The sequence below is a fragment of the Copadichromis virginalis genome, linkage group LG15 (assembly GCF_057382275.1).
Source record: "Copadichromis virginalis isolate Kocher_CV1m ecotype Utaka linkage group LG15, C_Virginalis_male_GT1.1, whole genome shotgun sequence".
NCBI classification, from domain to species: Eukaryota; Metazoa; Chordata; class Actinopteri; order Cichliformes; family Cichlidae; genus Copadichromis; species Copadichromis virginalis.
In genome coordinates this window covers 11,742,598-11,761,927 of record NC_140632.1, presented here as the reverse complement: position 1 = coordinate 11,761,927, position 19,330 = coordinate 11,742,598, and the positions used below count along the sequence as shown (strand labels likewise).

General features: G+C 40.6%; 1 protein-coding gene across 3 annotated transcripts in view; it reads left to right on the top strand.

The window, feature by feature from the left end:
- utrn (utrophin) overlaps positions 1-10,609 on the top strand; it is a 201,381-nt gene extending 190,772 nt beyond the window's left edge. For 2 of the 3 annotated variants that reach the window (XM_085431917.1, XM_085431915.1), the window contains 4 exons: positions 3,609-3,684; positions 3,887-3,970; positions 6,744-6,769; positions 9,281-10,609. In XM_085431917.1, coding sequence (XP_085288043.1) covers positions 3,609-3,684; positions 3,887-3,970; positions 6,744-6,769; positions 9,281-9,289 — 195 coding nt within the window. In that variant the 3' untranslated portion in view covers positions 9,290-10,609. The remainder of the gene's footprint in view (positions 1-3,608; positions 3,685-3,886; positions 3,971-6,743; positions 6,770-9,280) is intronic. The other variant, XM_085431918.1, reaches the window with a different exon arrangement.
- Positions 10,610-19,330: the final 8,721 nt, after the last annotated feature.

The window sequence follows — 19,330 nt, the reverse complement described above, 5'->3', positions numbered from 1 at the left end:
AACTGCGATATAAAATTTATTTTCCACATTAGCTTCCTTTCCGTTCAGTTCATTAGGCTTGTTGTTGAGGAGCAGCAGGGCAGTAATCACGGTTCACAGACTCACTCACGCACACCAGCTGGCAGGGCTGTTTCAGACGGCTCAGGAAAAAAATAATTTAAGCAGACGTAAAAGTAAAATGCTGATACAGAAAGCTTCCAGTAAATTAAAGGGATTCGTTCAAAGTCGAGCTCCATCATGAGCTTGCAGTTATTAATCCCGAAATCCACATGATAACCCACTTTTATCACAATTTTTAAAAAACTGCTCATCATCATTCAGATTAGATCCTAATCACATCATTTCCATTCCACCCAGCATCCATCTCCGATCTCCGTATTAATAACTTCCAGATTTGTTTATACCCGGCCTAATTGCTCACTGAGGTTGGATTGTTTGTGCCAAGTGAGAAATTCACAAGCCTCAAGCCAAACAAGCAGCAATCCTGATAAAGCAAACTGAGGGGAGGGGGGGGCAGGTATTGGCTCTCTGGAAGCTGAGAAGCTGTGAGCATGGGCAATAACTCATAACAACAGGCGGCAGCTGACGTGACTCAGCAGATATTTAATGGCAGATGATTAACATTTGGACAGAAACAGTTTTAGTATTGCACTCTCACAAAATTTAAATGTGTCCTTCAGCAGAAGTACAGTAGATAAAATAAAATATAAAATAGCTGTTAGGACACTGATTTCTACTTTCTCTTAGAATGCAGTTAATGATACAAGGTTGCCAGATACTGGTAGTGTTATTAGGACATACAGACACTATAACCCACATTTGCTCATTGATTCGATTTGTCAATTTTAACTCTACAAGCATAATTTTACCACCAGATTGTAGGAAATGTTTGTTTTTTTAAAATCTGTAGTATTTAAGTGAAAGGAGTGATACTGTATCTGGGTGGCCCATTATAATTTGATCAAGGAAAAACTAGAAATAAGCACCATTTTTATGTAGCTTCCATGACCATGTTTTTAAAAGTAAAATCACAAAAACAAAATGCAGATCTGTTAGTGAACTTTTTGGGGCGCTCGTGCTTTTTAAAGCTGGTGAATATGAGCCGCGGTTTGCAGGATGAAAGCAATTTTTGTTTGAGAGGAGCGCCAAGCCCATTTCAGGAATGCCATCGCCATGGTAACTAACAGCTTATCTGATACAGGTGGATGCAGTTGACAGTTTATGACTTATGATGAATTTGAAATTCTGAATCTCTGATTGGTGGATTTCTTCTCACTTTCTTGACATCAAGTGTGGGAAACAAGATGTATATGTAGGTTTTTTTTTTCCAGTCAGTCATCTAAAACGAGCTAACGTCATACTGCAGTTTGAAGGCAGTTTGAAGTATTTTGGCTGTCATTCACAATTTAAAGCTGCCCCTCTCATCGTCCGTCTCACACACAATGTTAGATAACAGTCCTACACCCTGACAGTGGCAGTGACCTGCACGGGTTTGTCAGATTTTCTAAATAAAAGTCCTTAGTTTCTAAATGGAAGACCAGTATGCTTCAAATTCAGTGTGTTTTCTTAATAAATAAAAGGTTAAATGTGTTATTATTAATCTGTCAATGAGAAGAAAAGCATCAGAATAGTTGCAGGAACTGAACAGGATTCTTTAAAAATTTCATTATGGCTTCAGTTATTTATCGGATGTTATTAAGGTGCTTTGATGCTGTGAAATTTTCAAAAATAAAAGCTCCCAATTTATATTTATAACCTGAAGAGAATGCTTAAAAAATTCATAATTAAAAAAAAGCATCAGTTATAGTTTGCCAGCATCCTTAAGGTGCCACATTTCCAAAATAAAAGCCTCAAATTTAGTGTTTTTCCCCCTAACTTTTAATGATACAAGTATCAAAAGCAATCTCCCTTCAGCTTCATTAGCTCACCAAATCACTTCAAATCTTTTAGCAACAAGCCACAGAGCAACCAGCAGCAGCAACACTTGCACTGCAGTGTTTTCAGTGTTTTTTCTTTAAGTGCCTGTATTATTGTAGGGTCTTTAACTTACAATTCAAAGCACCTTGTGGAGACTTTTTTTGTAATTTGCCACTGCATTAAATAAAACAGAATTGGGGGAAAAAAATAAAATTGAAGTTTAACTGAATATTTTATGACTTCCCATGGTGTCTAATTAATGATGGCAAACCGAAAGTCATTTGGCAATTCTCATCCCTATACTACACACAGAACTAAAGAAGTAAAGCGAATCAAGGACTGTGTCGCTCATGTTTATTTTGGATGCTAAAACGTTTGCTATAACTGTCAATTATAGCGATGAGGAAGTAAAATCTCAAAGTAGAAATGCTTGAAAAACCTGGGCTGAAAGGCGATTCTTAATTTGGTTTATACAGCAGACTGTCAGGTTGCAATGTGCTGTAGTGTTGTATACTGTCTAAGCTACTGCATTTCTACCTCCGCTGAGTTAGCCTTGTTTAGACTTTCCATCAATGCTGCCGCATGCTGCAGTGGATTTATTCTGACGCTGATTGCAACAGACAGAAAATCCAAACATAAACGGCGCACACAGCTACCTGCACACATGGAAACGTCCAAACACTTAAGTAAGAACTACAGTTCTCAGAGAGTCCCCGGAGACCTGACGATGTGTCAACACGTCTTTCCATCAAGTGCTGTGTTACTGCCAAGCTTCAGAGTAATAAACCCAGCCTTCCTGATGGCACGCATTAAATTCACACTCCCGAAGGGTGACCAAAACCCTGACCTGAGCTATTCTAAGACGAGCCTCGAGACACTTGGTTGTGCTCCAGAGACGTTTCCAACATGTTAGCCTTCGCTAGCGCTAGGGGCACGAGGAGATGAAGGAGGAGAGGAAGAAGGAGGGTATATGAGAGAGGGGAGGGAGCATTGATTTAGTTTCTTGAACTTGAAAAGCCAAAGGGAATGGGAGATTGTGCCGTGAATGTCACTGGACATGAAGTGTTCACTTCTGAGCATCTGAGAAATTGGTTTTTCAACAGACTTTTGACATATTCTGCAGTGTGTGTGTGTGTGTGTGTGTGTAATATATTAATTTATTTGTGAATCTTTAGATCTTGAGAACACAGCACACTGGAGGGCAAATAATTATTTGTTATATCAAGATGAGGCTAGAGGTTACAGAGTGGCAAGAAGCAGAGAAAAATCCTAAATATGAGCGCTGTTGTTTAGATTTAAGTATGTACTATCATCTGTTTTAACCATTTTCTACTTCAGTTATATTTAAGAGCATGTGCACATATTTTTTACCTTTCCACTCACTGAAGACCATCAGGGTAAAGCATTTGAGCTAAAACAAAACAAAAAACTGGGCTAATTTTAATTGAGGGCTTGAAATGTGATTGATACTGTAGTGTGTTAAACTCAGTTTTGGCTTGTTTGGGGAAATTGTACACATGACAAGAGCCTCGTTGTGCTGCCCTTTGGTTGTTTCTTATCTCCGCCTGCTGCTGTGAAGCAGGGCTAATTTTGAAGTTGTCAAGCAGCCACCAAGTGGAATAATTGTGTTATAATGACTAAATGTTCTTTTGTTTTGTTTTGTTTTGTTTTCATGTCTGTCTCTCCATCAGCCCGATGTGGACTCGAGGGTAAATGGATTGTCCTCCCCCATCGTGCAAGATCGAGGGCCACTTACTGAAAACTCAGGTGAGACACTCAAGCTGAAAAAGGCTTAATGTACTGTTGTTTATTTAAATAGGAAGATATCAGTCCATTGCTCACAACAGAGAAAAAATATTCGCTTTTCTGTAAATGTAAACTGTTCCTCGCTGTGGTGCAGTATTAAAGTGTGAGTGCGTGTGGTAACTGAAAATCAACCTCTCTGTGCTTTGCGTGCATGTGTGTTCAGATGAGCTGTTGGACTCCCATAACAGCAGCTCTGACCTGGCAGATGTAATGGAGCAGATTAACAACTCCTTCCCTGCATGCAGTCGTAAGTTTCCCAATCCTCCTCCTCGAATTTCCCACCGTGTCTTCCCAGCCTCCTGCAGCAGATTTTTTTTGGTCTCACCATAAGGTCGAAGGTCAGCAGAGGAAAAAGTACAGTTTGCTTAACTGGAAAAGCCCTTCACAGAAAAACTGATGTAGCATGTGCAAGATACAGTGCTGTGATCATTTCTTACTTTTTTACTTATTTGTCACACTGAAATCTTTCAGATCGTCAAAAAATGTTTAATATTAGACACAGATAACCTGAGTAATTGCAAAATACAGTTATTCAATGACTATTTCATTTATGAAGAGAAAGGAGCTACCTGCACCTACCTGGCCCTGTGTGAGAAAGTAATTAATCTCCTCCTCGTTAAACGATGAATTAACTGTGATTAACCACATTTTTTGGAATGCTGAGCTCAATTTCACTACCCACACTCAGGCATGATTACTGCCAGACTGGCTGAATCAAGAAATCATCTAAACAGAAGCTGTCTGAGGTAGGCTAAAAGATCTCAGAAAGCAGCGTGCCACGATCTAAAGAAGCAGCTGAGAAACAAAGTCATTGACATCTATCAGCCTGGAAAGGGTTAGAAAGCCATTTCTTAAGCTTCGGGACTCCTGTGAACCACGGTGAGAGCCATTAGTTGCACATGGAGAAAACTTGGAGCAGCAGTGAACCTTCTCAGGAGTAACCGGCCTACCAAAATTATCCCAAGAGCGCAGCGACGACTCATCCAGGAGGTCACAAAATAACTCAGAACAACATCATCTGCAGGCTTCACCTGCCTCAGTTAAGGTCAGAGTTCATGATTGAACAACAAAAAAGAGACTGGCAAAAATGGTATCAATGAGAGAGTTCCAAGGAGAAAAGAACACAAAGACTGGTCTCACATTTGCTAAAAAAACCCAACGCTTTTGGGAAAAAATATTCTGTGTACTGACGAGACAAACGTTACATCTGGCACAAAACTAACACAGCATTTTAGAAAAGAACATCATAGCCAAAGTCAAACATGGTGGTGGTAGTGTGATGGTCTCAGGCTGTTTTGCTGTAATTGGAGGAAGCATGAACTTTGCTTTCTACCAGAAAATCCTGAATCCTGACCATCAATCAGCTCATGTCCTGAACCTCAAGCACACTTTGGATGTAAACACTGGGTTATCTGGACTTAAATCTGATTGATATGCTTTGGCATGACCTTGAGCAGGCTGTTCATGCTGGAAAATCCTCCACTGTGGCTGAATTGAGACAATTCTGCAAAGAAGAGTGAGCCACAATTCCTCCACATTGATGTGGAAAGCTCATTTCTAGTTATCACAAACTGCTCGATTGCAGGTCTTGAAGCCAAGGGTGCCACATTAGTTTATTAGCAATCGCTTTTTCACTTAGGACCAGGTACTCTAGGTTTGGACAGCTTTGTCACTTACTTAAAAGAAATCGTCATTTAAAAACTGCAGTTTGTATTAACTCGGGTTATCTTTGTCTAATATTTAAATTTGTTTGATCTGAAATATGTGTTTGCGACTGAGATAAATTTGCCAAAACAGACTGTTGAATTGCTGGGACAGGAGAATATTTGGCAGTTTAGCTTCAATCACGTCTGGAACAACGAAGAGTTTTTAAAAATAGTTGCTATTTACAGTAATTGTCTGTCATCTTACTTATTAAATACCACCTTTTACATTTCAGCTACACAAATGGTTTTGTAACATTCCCCTCTTTTATCATACTATTTTACATATTATTGCATTGAATGTTTATAAGCAGTATTTAACTTGAACTCAAAGTAGATCCGTTAGGTTCATGGGATAACTGAAATTACACATGCATGGCATGAAAGTCAATGATTCCCAGTATGTTCACAGCACAACACTGACTTTAGACATCTCTGAGGTATTTTTTCTGCTAAAAAGGTGCACGCTTGAGCCTGTGGAGAAACGGTGGTACTTTTCTGATGTAATCATCATAATCTACAATATCAACCAAACTCATCATCCGCCTTCCGATTTTTTTTTTACCACCTCTCAGTGCTCTTATCGATCCTCGTGTCTTCTTCCTCTTTCAGCCCCTCGCACACTCCTGCTGTGTATCCTTCCTTTTTATTTCCTCATCTCTCACGTTGCCACTCGGCTTTGTGCCTGTTTCCCGTGTCTTTGTGTGCACAGCAAAGTGTCAAGTATTGTAATCCTGAACTCAGATGGTCTCGTCCTGCACGGCGCTGAAATTTTCTGTTTTCGGATGGTTTGCTCAGTGCGGTCCAGGTTCCTCTGCACCCATTTGTGACTTTGTGCCTTCGATTCTGATGTCTGCTCAGATGCACAGAGTTTAAATACAGGCCTAATTGTTTCAGCCATCATCATTTAAATTTGGTATTTGATCAAATTGGGAAGAAAACGTTATAGCTCATTACTCCTATAGCTGAATCTGAAACAATATTCACCTTTGGGAACGTTAATCAAATAGCAAAATAAATTAGAACGCTAAAATATCGAGCTCTGTGATTTTTAAATTGTATTCCATTATTGGAGAGTCGAAACTCCTGCGAGGGCTTTACTTATAAATCCATTGTAATCTGGCACACGTTCCAGCGTTATTAGAATTTGGTTACTGCATAGCTCGGAGGCACCGGGACTCAGCCGCTCAGTGTGCGCACAAGTACGTGGGAGGTACCCAGAGGCTGACAATTTTGTGTAGACTCATAAATGCTGAAATGAACTGGGGAGTTCAAGTGTTAAACTGCTCTAATTTTTCTTTGTTTTGCCTCCTGCAGCCTCAAGCCTCTCCTCGAGACCACAGGTAAGACGTTCTCCCATAAATTTAAAGACGCAACAGGGGATGTTAATTTGTTTTTTTGTTCTTACGCCGTATTGTTTGTATTGAGGGATTGGTATTTTGGTAATTGGCAAAGGTGAGAGAAGTTGGAATAGAGCACGTTTTAGAGGTAATTACAGCTGCTGCCACAAAAGCAGTCCCCTCCACGAAGCCTTCACCTGCCTCAACCCTCCACATTCTGTGAGAAAGCGGCTGCTAATGGATCCCAGGGGAGTGCCATTAACGGCTCCTCTCTTTCTCTCAGTCTGAGGCCAAGGTGCATTTTGGGACAGAGGTATTGTGAAAGCTGTTGCCGCTGACCTCTTCCCACTGTAATTATTTACCCCGCTCCGGTGTCCCTTGGTTCTGCTTTACACCTCTTTTCCCCTCAGGGTCTTTTTAAGCTGCTCAGCTTGTCTCCCTGCACAATAAGCAGTACTTTTACATGCCAGTTAAACTGCCTATTTTCTGAGAGTCAGACATTTCTACTTTTCTCTCTGTTGACCAGAACAATACAGCCCGTCCTTTCAAGCAGTTTGCAACTCAAAATTTACATCGCTGTTAAAAACTTTGTCCTCTTCCTGATTTCTTGGTTTGCTTGTTTTTTTGTTTATTTGATAAACATACATGTTTGAGATCGAAGATATTAGACAAAGATGCCCAGAGTAAATACAAAATGCAGTTTGTTATCCAAACCTACCTGGTAATTCCCCCCTATGTCTAATAACTGGTTGTGCCACCTTTGGCAGCAAGAACGACTGGCTATGAGTATTTCACATCCCTGTGCAGGAATTTTTGTCCAATTGTTTTAATTCAGCCACACTGGAGGGTTTTCATGCATGAATGACCTGATTAAGGTCGTGTCAAAAAGTCTCATTTGGTGCAGACGTTGACAAGGTCAATCCAAAACCTTCATTTTGTTTGTTTTTTTGTATTTTTTGAGTCATTCAGAGCTGGACTTGCTGGTGTGTTTCGGATCATTGCCCTGCTGCAAATGCTCTTGAGCTTCAGGGCATGAACTAGTGACAGCGTAATTTCCTTTAGGATCTTCTGGTGAAAGGTAGAATTGTTGTCAGGATGTTGGTGCAATAATCATTTTATAAAAATGCCGTGTTAGATTTACTCCACATGTAATTCATGTAATTCAAACCTTCCAAAGAGTTCAGCTTTTGTCTCCTCAGTCCACAGAATATCTTCCCCAAAGTCTTGGGGATCATCTTAGACGAGCCTTTGTGTTGGATCCACGAATGTCATTTTTGCCCAGTCGTTTTCTTGTTTAATCACGAACTCTGACCTTAACTGAGTCAGGTGAAGCCTGCAGTTCTTCAGATGTTGTTCTGGGTTCTTTTGTGACCTCCTGAATGAGTCTTTGATGCTCTCTCGCTTTATTTGTGGTAGGCCGGTTTACCATGTTCTCACACTGGTTCATTGGAGGCCCAAAGCTTTAGAAATGGCTTTGTAATGCTTTCCAGACTGATAGATATTAATGACTGTTTCTCCGCCCTTTCTTTCGATCGTGGCATGATGTGTTGCTTCCTGAGATCAGACAGTAATCAGGCCTGAGTGTGGGTACTGAAACTGAACTCAGCTTTCCACAGTTAATTTATCATTTAGCAATAAGTTTTTCACACATAACCAGGCAGGTGTAGCTTCCCCCCCCTTAATAAATGAAATTATCACCTAAAAACTGAATTTTGTATTTACTCGGGTTATCTTAGTCTAATATTAGAATTTGATCGACCTGAAACATAATGTAAAAAAAACTAAGAAATCAGGAAGACTGCAAATACTTTTTTACAGCACTGTGAGTTTATGACTTGTATTCATTATCTACATATGCACTTTGACTACAAACACTATGTGAACCACAGGTCTCCTCATTCTTCTGTTCTCCTGCAGGTTCCATGTTAATGATGTGTTTATTTACCACCTGCTTTGGAGTACGTTCCTCTGTACAATAATGCAACCTCATCTGACTCATCTGCAGCAGTGTTACACAACACATGCATTACCACATCAATTGAATATTAAATCTAATGAGTTCATTTCCCAAACATCTTCCACTCCTGGCTTTTTATAGTCCTCGGCGGACAGCGCTCCATGCACTCTCCTTTAACTTCAGCGCAAAGCTTTAGTTTGAGTGCCTAATTTCATTTCTGAGGAGAGCTCTGATTTGTAAAATCTTCCCAGATTCATCCATGCCCACCTCCCACTTTCCCCCCTCTGCGCTCCTAATGGACTCTAACTGGCTTGAGGGACTGCAGTCCATTTGCCAGCTCTCAAACCCGATTACTTTGTTTGAACTTCTGACGTTTCCACACGGTGATGTCTTGATGAAGAGAAATGAGGCGGGTTCACCTGCAGCGCTCGGGACTAACCAAAGAGACTCATAAATCCGAGCTTTTCTGTGGCTGTATGTGAACTGGCGCTGTCGTGTTTCAAGATTCTTGCTTTTTGTCGTCTGATCCAAAGCGTTTTCTCTCTGTGTGTTTTCAGATGATGTGAGGACTGACTGGACGATGGAGAGACCATTCCCACACAAACAAAATCCCCTGCCCCTAAATCCCAAAGATGCACAGGAGCAGACAACTTAACTACTTTTACCACCTTGTCTTGTACTATGCAAACTGTATATTTTATGAACTGTAGATTGTACTGAATTGAACATTTGTCAGTGATTTATTTAGGTATGCAGATGAGTATATGGACACGGGGCTTTGTATAGATTTTTTTGTTTTGTTTTTCAGAGGGTGGTTGGGATTTTGTTTGAATTCTGTTGACTTAACTGGGAATCAAACTGTTCCATTTTTATTTGTCATTCCACTGCTTTGTACCATCGAGCCCCGAATAGCCCCAGACTTTTGTTAAATGCTTGGGGAGCGCACACACTGCTCCCGGTGGCTGAAAGGATCATTTCCAAAATGTAAACTATCACCTCTCGGATCACCTGGTTTGTTTTCCTATCTATCTCGTAGCATGCTTGATGTCAAGTTCCCCTTTAAAAAGCATCGATATGCCGGCAGACTTTGTCTCAGCTGCGATTTTGTTAAAGTAAACTTTTACCCCTTCTGTGCCTACAAAGTTTGTCGTTCCACACGTGGAAGACGGAGGTGAGAGTCGATGTATTATTGTGGGATTGTGTAAAAATGGTTTTGGAAGTTACAGATTTAAATCTAAAGTTGTTTTGAATCTGGGTTTATGAGAGGCCCGCCGTTATCATGTAGAATAGGTTTGGTTTGTTTTTTTAAAAGAGATATATGTTCAGAAATCAGAGGAAAGCCATGATTGCCTTGCTACCTCAGACTCATAGACACAGTTTTGTTTTTGTGGTTCGTAAACTCGTCAAACAGTTGTGTGTTCATTTACAACCATGAGCAACCTGGTATAGATTTCTAAGCTTTAGCTCAATGTATTGGTGTACACTGCAATGAGGAGTTACCAAGTTTAAAAAAAGGAAAAAAAACAAGTTACTATTACTGTACCACGATGGGTCTGTGGCCTGCTGAAGCTAGCCTCCCGTTATGATGAGTAGTATTTTATCTGTTGCTGGGTTGTTTTGGGGGGGTTTTCCACTGGCCTTCTAGCACTGGTCCCTCACTGCGTCGTGTTGTTGTGCTATATGTTACCCTGTAAAACTTGTGAGATTGAACAACACTACTATAACCTCTGACTGTAAACTGATGGTGATGATGATTTTAATGATCATGATGAACCGTACCATGGCAGAACTGTGTCGCTTCTCCTGAGGTATGTAAAATAGATGGACCACACTACATGTAATATGGCTACGTTGTTTTATTCAAAATAAAATTTTTATAACAAGTACACGTCCCCCATGTGCTTTCGTTATTACCTCCACCACAGGAGGTTATGTTTTTGGCAACGTCTGCGTTTAAAGTTGAAAATGATGTCGTGTTGTCGAAGTTTGTGAATGCGTTAACCCGAGAACAAAGCGATGTAGGAGTTTTAAATTTACACCATAGGTATATCTACTAAAAAATCTTGGGCTAGTTGGAATCTACCTCAAAGTCGAGGTCAGAGGTCAAGCTTTCTGAAAGTCTTGTGAATGCGATAATTCGAGATGGAAGTCACCTATGATTTTGAAACTGAAACCATCGGTGTATCTACTGGAAGGCCGAGTGGCGCCACTGCCAGCTTGAAAAATTAGAAATGAATTCTGATAAAACTTTGTAGAGCTGTAAAGTCGGGTCGTGCTAACAAGTCGTTAAAATTTGGCTTATATCCAGTAAGGTTTTCAAGGTCCACTTGATTATCCTTTAAGTCCTGTAAGTTGCGAGATGGGGCCTCCATGGATCACACTTGTTTTCCCAGCACATCCCACAGATTAAGATGCTCCTTTCTATCAGATCCAAGGTTAACTTTTTGAGCAATTTGACCTACAGTAGCTCATCTGTTGTCCACCAGCCCGTTCTCACTCCTGAGGTGTAACATCCCGACGATTTGTCACATCCCCCGGCGTTCCTGAGGAGTGCAAAAGGTGACCTTCCGTGTTCTTATGCTACGCACCAGGTTATGGGTGAAATCCAGTAAAATGACGTTCTAGCCATGTATTCCAGCCCTAAACCTAACCTTATCCCTTAACGATAACCTTAACCAGCACTTTAACAATGTTAAATATTGTTTTCCAAAGCGATTTAAGTCAAATGAACAAACATGTAGATTGATTCCAAACAATTCTCACGTCTCCTCGTTTTTTTTTCTCGTCATTTAGGGACGTGTTCGGTGCTCTGAAGCGTAATATGTTTACCATTTGTCACCTAGCATGAAATATTACGTTTTGGTAGTGCGAATGTGTTTTGCCTACACAAGCCAGTCTTAACTCCCCATGTGCATCAGTGAGCCTTGGCTCCCCATGACCCTGTCACTGGTTACTTCCTTGGACCACTTTTGATAGATGCTGACCACTGCAGACCAAGGACATCCCACAAGAACTACAGCTTTGGACATGCTCTGACCTAGTCGCGTAGCCATGACAATTTAACACTTGTCAAACTCACTCAAATCCCATTTTTCCTGCTTCTAATGCGTCAATTTTACAGACAAAATGTTCACTTGCTTCCTTATACATCGCACCCACTAACAGGTGCCAGATGAAGGATGACGAGATAATCATTGTAATTCACTCACCTGATCAGTGTATAGAAAGTACCATATAAAAATTTAAAGTATCATGTCACATGTGACCTCTGACCTCTCCTTCAAGGTCAATAGATTGATCTGAAGGTCATAGTGATAAACAGCTCTACATAGCTTCATTAATACTGTTTCTTACTGCCATTGTTTGTACTGACAAACACATATGTTGATATATGTTATGGGGATTGTAAATGTTACGTTACTTTGGACCTCCAACCTCTTCAAGATCAAATGAGGTCAAACTTAAGGCTTAAGTCAAGTTTATTAAAATGAGTTTCAGCCGGGCAAATAACAAAAGCCTGCACTTTGCACTGCTCGTTACTCTTCTATTAAAAGTGAGAGAGCGAGCTGCCTTGGCGCATGTTTGTGCACTTGAAGGTTGTTTAACGCTCCAAATTTTATTAATGTAATGCAGATTAATAACTCTACAGACTCAATCTCTAATCAGATTCAAAGCACACCTGTTTTAAGGACTATAGGGCTTATTACAGCCAACTCCCTCAGCTGTCATCCAGCCACAGGAGTCATTATTTATCAAAGGAATTGATCACGCAGTGAGAGGTTGTATCATTATTGCATGTTTGCAGTGAGCATGCTGAGCTGTAGCTGAAAACTCAAAATGAATAATGAAGCGCAATTAGCTTTTTCATAATTTACTTAAACCCTTCAGATGGTTTTTTTTCTTCTTCTTCACTGGAGCAGCATTAGTGGTGCTGCACGCATTAATTATTTCACTTTTCTCAGCGATTGCACGATGTTTTGACTAAAGACATCTACCTTCATCTTGCTTGGCTGTTCCTTGATGGTGGCTATGAATGAAAATCTGACGGGACCTGTGATGTCACGGTGATGGAAAATCAGCTCATTTTATCAACCTGTCCGACTAAATTGTCTCCCAGCAGGAGACAGTCAGCACTCTATTAGACCGTGCCAAACCTAAATTGCTTGTTTTTCAGTTTAACTGCTCCTTCCTAAACTTGCAGCACTTCCTGTCATTCTTGCCTCATCGCATCAAACCTGTATAATCTTGTGCTCTCCAGGAGAAAAATTAACTACATTAAGTTTTATTTTATTAAGTTGTAACACCTGTACAGATTCAACAAACCAGGCAAGGAAAGTAGTTGATTTCCCCCACCCTGTATTCTTAATGGCGTTCCCCATCATTCAAGGTCCAGCAATTCCATACTTAATAATGCAAGAGTAGCCAAATGGTGGTGCACCCTAATTGGATCTGAGGCTACTACATATTCTGGCTCTGCTCACATCCTTCAGCACCCCTGAGGTGCTTTAATTAGTCCACCACTCCCATATCTGTAATATGCTGCAAGAGTCGGCCCATATATGCAGAGGCAAAGGACGTTTTAAGCTGTAAAGTACTAGAGTGAGGGAGATGTGCTAATGTGATTTACTATATCCTATAATGAAATGATACTGTTGTTGTTAATATTAATCTTACAAGTGAAATTTGATTTTGACTTCTGATGGCCTCATATAAAACTCAGTTGAACTAAGATTGCAGGAATTATTAGAAATCTTATACACATTTTAATCCTGTCTGGTTGGAGCCGAGCTCTCGGTGCATCAGGCTGTCAAATTCGAGTGAGGTGCAGTGTTTTTGCTAGACTGAGCAGAAACGTCAGTTTGTCATTACGTGATATCAATTTAAGCAAAGTTCAGGCTAGATCTGCGAAAGAAAATGAATAATTCAGTCTAGACTGGAACTCCCTATAACAGCGTCCTGTGGTTGTAATCTTTATTTCCCAAAGGACCCTGTTGAATAGATGGTGGTGAAGCTGCTTTACTGTGAGGTTTGGCCATAGGGTGCAGTGAGATGTGCTGAAATGACAATATATTTACAGACTAGATGTTTAACTGTCCCTTCCACTCACTCCTGTGAGTTTACTCCTTAAGTGGTATAGCTGGAGCTCCCACACCACTCCATGATATCAAACTTGTATTAAAACCAGTCATTTATTTGTGAATAGAATTTAAACCCTGAACCGTGTAAAACACAGGTGTCAGACTCAGTTTGCCTTGTGGTCCAGATAGATCCCACTCTGATATTAAGTGGGCCAGACAAGTGGAGCCCCTCTTTCTTTCGGTATAAGAAAAAGTTGATTTGATCAAATTTAATCCTAATCTATGAGAAAGAGTTCAATTTCAACATTAACAGATTTTTTTCTACATGACAAAGAAATTCTACTGTAGTAAATGGAAGAGGGTTGACTCTTTGGGCTTAAATCGCAAGAAATAAACATGTAAAACTACAGAAAGCATACTAGTAGCTGTAGCTCATTGACTGTCCTGTAATTATAAAACTGAGTTTTTCTTAATTCACAGAAATTCCTAAAGTAGAGTGTGAAAAAACTAAAACTCTCCTGTCATTAAAAAAAATATATATACATATATATATTACTTGATCTGACCTATCTCCACTAACCTCATGTCTTTGGACTGTTGGATGCCGGAGTACCCAGTAAACTAATCTTAATTAAACAAATTAGTTTAACCCTATCATGCATGAATTATGACAACCTCAATCAGGATTTTTTTTCTTAAGTATTTTTATTCATCTCAGGCATGAAAAGATGAATAAAAATACTTAAGAAAACAATAACACTAATTACAAAGAAACACGTCATACATCTATAGTAACATTAAACCACCAGTGGGTGGCAGGGTATGGAGTGACAGATGTGCAAGTGTACCATCAACACTGACACAATTACAAGAAAGCAGCCTTTGAATAGCTTTCTACTGTAGTGACCGCTATGCGTGAAAGGGTTAAATGTAATTTAAATTTAATATTAAAAATACACAAGTATTATTATTATTATAATTATTACTGAAGTTTTGAGTCTGTGCTGCCAAACATTAATAACACTTAATGCCATATCCAGCACTTATTTACTGCTCCATACTGTAGTGGTTAACACTTTCACTTACCAAGCCAAAGACCCGTCGTTTGATCCCGGGAGGAGATGCAAAATGTTACTAGTGTAAAAAATGATGCCTGCTGGGGTTTGCAAACAACCCTGAAAAATCTCAAGTACAAACATTATAGTCAGACATTTATTTATGTACTTTAACAAGTACAACACCATGAGGTTGCAGCCCTTCAAATTTCATACACACATGACATTTTGGCATACATGCACTGCTAATTTGGACACCATAGTTGTGTAATACCGCTACTTTTTGCATCATGTAAGTGACTGCTTTTCCCCCCGATCTGCTTTGTGTGAACGAACTGAACCTATTTGATGGATTTGTTGAACTCTCAAGCACTCTGTTTGCTCATTTTGCTCAGAGCTTTACTGAAAAGCGGTCTGTGTGAAGAAGGCAAGTGCCTGCAGGTTCATTTAATTTCATTCAAATACAGCCGAGCAGTTTGAAAGACAGCACTTTCTTTCATCTCCGAAAACTTCAAACAACACTGATTTTGCTGCGAGGTGTTGAAGATGGGGTCAAATACGCACTGATGCAAAGGGAAGTAACCGAGCAATTTACCTCACTGAAGAACGGGGCCCTCATAAATGTCACAGCTTCCTCTGTTTCTTTGTTGGTTCATGCAGGGTTTCCCCTGTCCTGTGCATACGAGCCTCTCACAGGGTCCTAGGTAGTGTCTAATCTAGTTAATTTTCTTGTCCCCTTGTCCATTTTCTCCTCTAAGCAACACCATCTGTGATCTGCGAATTCTCTTTGCTGTGGGCAAAAACAGACCACGGCGCCTCCAGGCTTTGGCCGTATGGCCTCAGCAGTCCCCTAACTAGCCAGCCCATTTTTTAGGATGCTGGTGCCGCTGATGATGCTGGATGTTTATTTTTATTTATTTTTTTCCTCCCCTGCACATTTTTCATTCATAAAGCAATGCTGGCTTGCAGATCAGTTCGACAGCTGTCCTCTTTGATCAGATGCTTGGCAGGCAGCGGCATAGCTGGTATGGGTGTCTTGGTGGGTATAGCTGCCCCTGGCACAAGGCAAGGACAGGGAACAGATGTTGAGGGGGAGGCAGGACCTGTGTGGGGTGTAGGATACAAGCTAGACCTCAGACAGATGAAGTCAGAGAGAGTGGGGAATGGATGAGCACGAGGCAGGCAAACTAGATGGGAGACTCAAAAACGGATTAAAGAGGAGAGCTGCTGTAATTTCTGTTTTCATTATCGGTATCATGTCAGCAGTGGAATCTCTTTTATGCTGACACAGTTGCCCTGCATGTAAAAGCTCCATCACACACAAACTTGAGTTAAACTTGTATCCTAATGATCCTCCTGGCTTTAACAGTTCCTTCGCAGTACTTATCTGCTGAAGTTTATTGTCCTCGGTGCACTTCAGACCCACAGAATATGCTGAGCGCACATGGTGAGTTAGCATTAGCTGCATATTATCTCTCTGTCTGACAATTAATTTTAAGTAGCTAACTGCAGCGGACCCTTTGGCAGGGCGTCGACCTAGACTTTTCATTTTGGATGCTTTTGGGAATATTCTGGGCATTTGGCCCATGTCAGCATTTTTACATGTTGGCAAAAAGAAATAGAGAGCCTGATATATCAAGCATGCTTTCTTATAGCACTTGTCTGTTTTTTAAGGAGTCAGCATTACATGTCACCCTCTCCTGCTCTTGTCTTTTGTTGAAAATTTTCCCCTTACATTAATTTTCACTCATTTCTCTTTGCTTTCACCTCTTCTTGAGAATAATGTCATCCAGCGCTATTAGCCGCCTGTCTCCATGGTGCTCGTGTTTCAAGGCAGTCATTACATTGTTCTTTACACTCGTATGGCTGTAATAGATGCAAAGGCTGTTTTCCCCCACTTTCCTTTTCAGTCATGCCACTGTAACGTGCTTTCTGAGGCTATTTAAGCTCCCTCATCTCTTTGTAACAGGCTCATCCATGATGCCCAGTCAGGGCTAATTGAGGGAGACGAACCCAAACTGGTCTGTCTCAAATGGAAGCAGTGGGAGGTATGCATAGAATTGGTCAGTGTCTTCTCACTTTTATTACAGCATGGACAATTAGCTGCAGGCAGGTCACTGACATTCCCTCTCTTGGTTTTTAGAGCTCTGCTGCCATCACACCAGTATAAACCAATCAGGCCTCTTGTAAACACAGAAGACCGGGCTCTAATGAAATTTGATAGGCATTTTGTATCGCTTCACCGGAACATCTGGAAAGTACGAAGTGGACCGTTGTTGCTATGATTATTAAGACAAAATAATCATAGCACCCAATCTGATCTGTGCAGACTGATAGCAGTTTGATTTCTGTGTGTGTGTGTGTGTGTGTGTGTGTGTGTGTGTGTGTGTGTGTGTGTGTGTGTGTGTGTGTGTGTGTTAGTCGCAAAATGTCTCAGGTGTTTGCCGCCTCCCTTTTCTTTCATAACCCACCATCCTGCCAGGGGCACCTCTGTGGCTGACAGGGGTTTGGTTGATGTGTCACAACACTTGTGCCACAATCCTGCAGGATTGTGAATGAGAAACATGCTGAATTATTAAAAGATTGCTCTTGGTCATGGTGCACAGACACACTAGCATATTGATGAGCGTAATACTGAATGTGGATGCCACCATGTCATATTCCACGGTCCATATTTTGAAATTGGAGCAGCGAAGGGCTTCTGTGAAGTTGCACAAAGCAGAAGTTACCGAAGGCGCTGTGATTTTAATCAGTCTCGCGCAGTGATTTGTTGGTGTTTGATATGCAGATGATGTTCTGAATTTTAAATGGGACAAAAAAAACCAACCTTGGGCGTGCTTAACACGCTCTCAGGTGTTTTGCTCATTGTCACGTTCGTAAAATGCTTTAAAGAAGAGAATTGGAAGAATTTAGAATTTACACAATGTTCCCCATGTTTGTAAAACAAAATGTGTCTGCCGGAAGCAAATTCAGTGCTGATTACACTGCCATGCAGGACAGGTTCACTTCTTATCCTGAGGATGTGTTTTTGAAATTATGTTTCGTCTGTCTTTGTAACAGCTCTCTGTTTTTCATCAACCAACTTCATGCTTTACAGACAGCTAGGTGAAAACATGCAGATAACAGCAAGGGACAAGGATGGAGGTTAGGCTGGGGCAATCGCTGTTTACCACCATGTTGCAGTCGGATACGATTATCTACTAGTGTATAATAAAAAATAATGACGGCAGAACTCTATGCGGAGTCCATGCTGACTCCCTTTTCCTCTGGCTTACACTCCACATCTATCTATCCAGCCATTGTCACTGGTAACAACTTTGGTTCGTGCATTATGGAAGCTCTGGAAATAAGCTCAGTGTGATGATGCAGTCACATCAGATGATAAAGTCCGCACAGCACGACAGCTCAGCTTTCTTTTATCTGCTGTAGACATTAATATTTCTTCCGGCGTGGCGGGAGCTGAGGCGAGGAGGTGTCATTTGTATGTCTGTCACAGAGATTACCCAAAACTACAAAGGCAAGTTTCATGAATCACGTTGTAGAAGTGGGGCAAGAGCAAATGAGGAATTTGTTGCGGATCCGGACTAATTTATTCAGAATTACACAGCGTGGCTTTGTCCTTGCCGTTAACTATTCCACTGAATAAACTTGACTTCCCAACTGTGGAAACTTTTCAACAGTAGAGCAGACAGAGATGATTGACAGCTGCAGCTGACAGATGTTTGAATGTAACAGCACAGTGAAGATGCACAGGTTTTTGAACTATACCCTGTATTGTGGGTTATTGTATAATAGTATACATATACCCACACTGTCAGGATGTTACCAACTAATCCAAGAATAATTGGGATTTTCATACAGATCATAAATACATAAATAAGAAACACTTGGTTAGGGCTGGGCGATATATCAAAAATTTATCGTTACCGAAATTTATGACTCTCATCGACGTCATTTTGCCCATGTCGGTAAATTCGGTATTTAAAAAAAAAAAGAAAAGGCATGTGCAGGTTGGCGATGTTCATGTCCCTTTAAGACGCTGTGCTACGTTACAGACTTGACGGGGTGGAGTCACATGACTCTACTACCTGTAACAAGACGAGACACGGGTGAACAAATGGAGGACGATTTAAATGTTGAAGCAGCAGCGACGGAGGTAGAGCTGGTGGAGGAGGAAGAGGAGACGCTTGTTAACAAAAAAAATGTTCAAGCCCTGCTTAAATTTAACTATCAGTGTTCTATTGAAGTTTTTTGCAAACAGCACTATTTAATGTTTTTGTTTAAGAGTTTATAGTTTTCACTAGTCACATGGCAGTGCTTAGTATTTATTATAGTTTTTTCTGTGTTCAATTGACATTTGTGTTTGTGACATTATTTGTTTACAAGTTATAGTACCTCAAGGCCTTAGCAGAGATAGGCCTTTGTCCATGATGGCATTACATTTGCACAATCATTGTTTACTTTGTGAATAGCC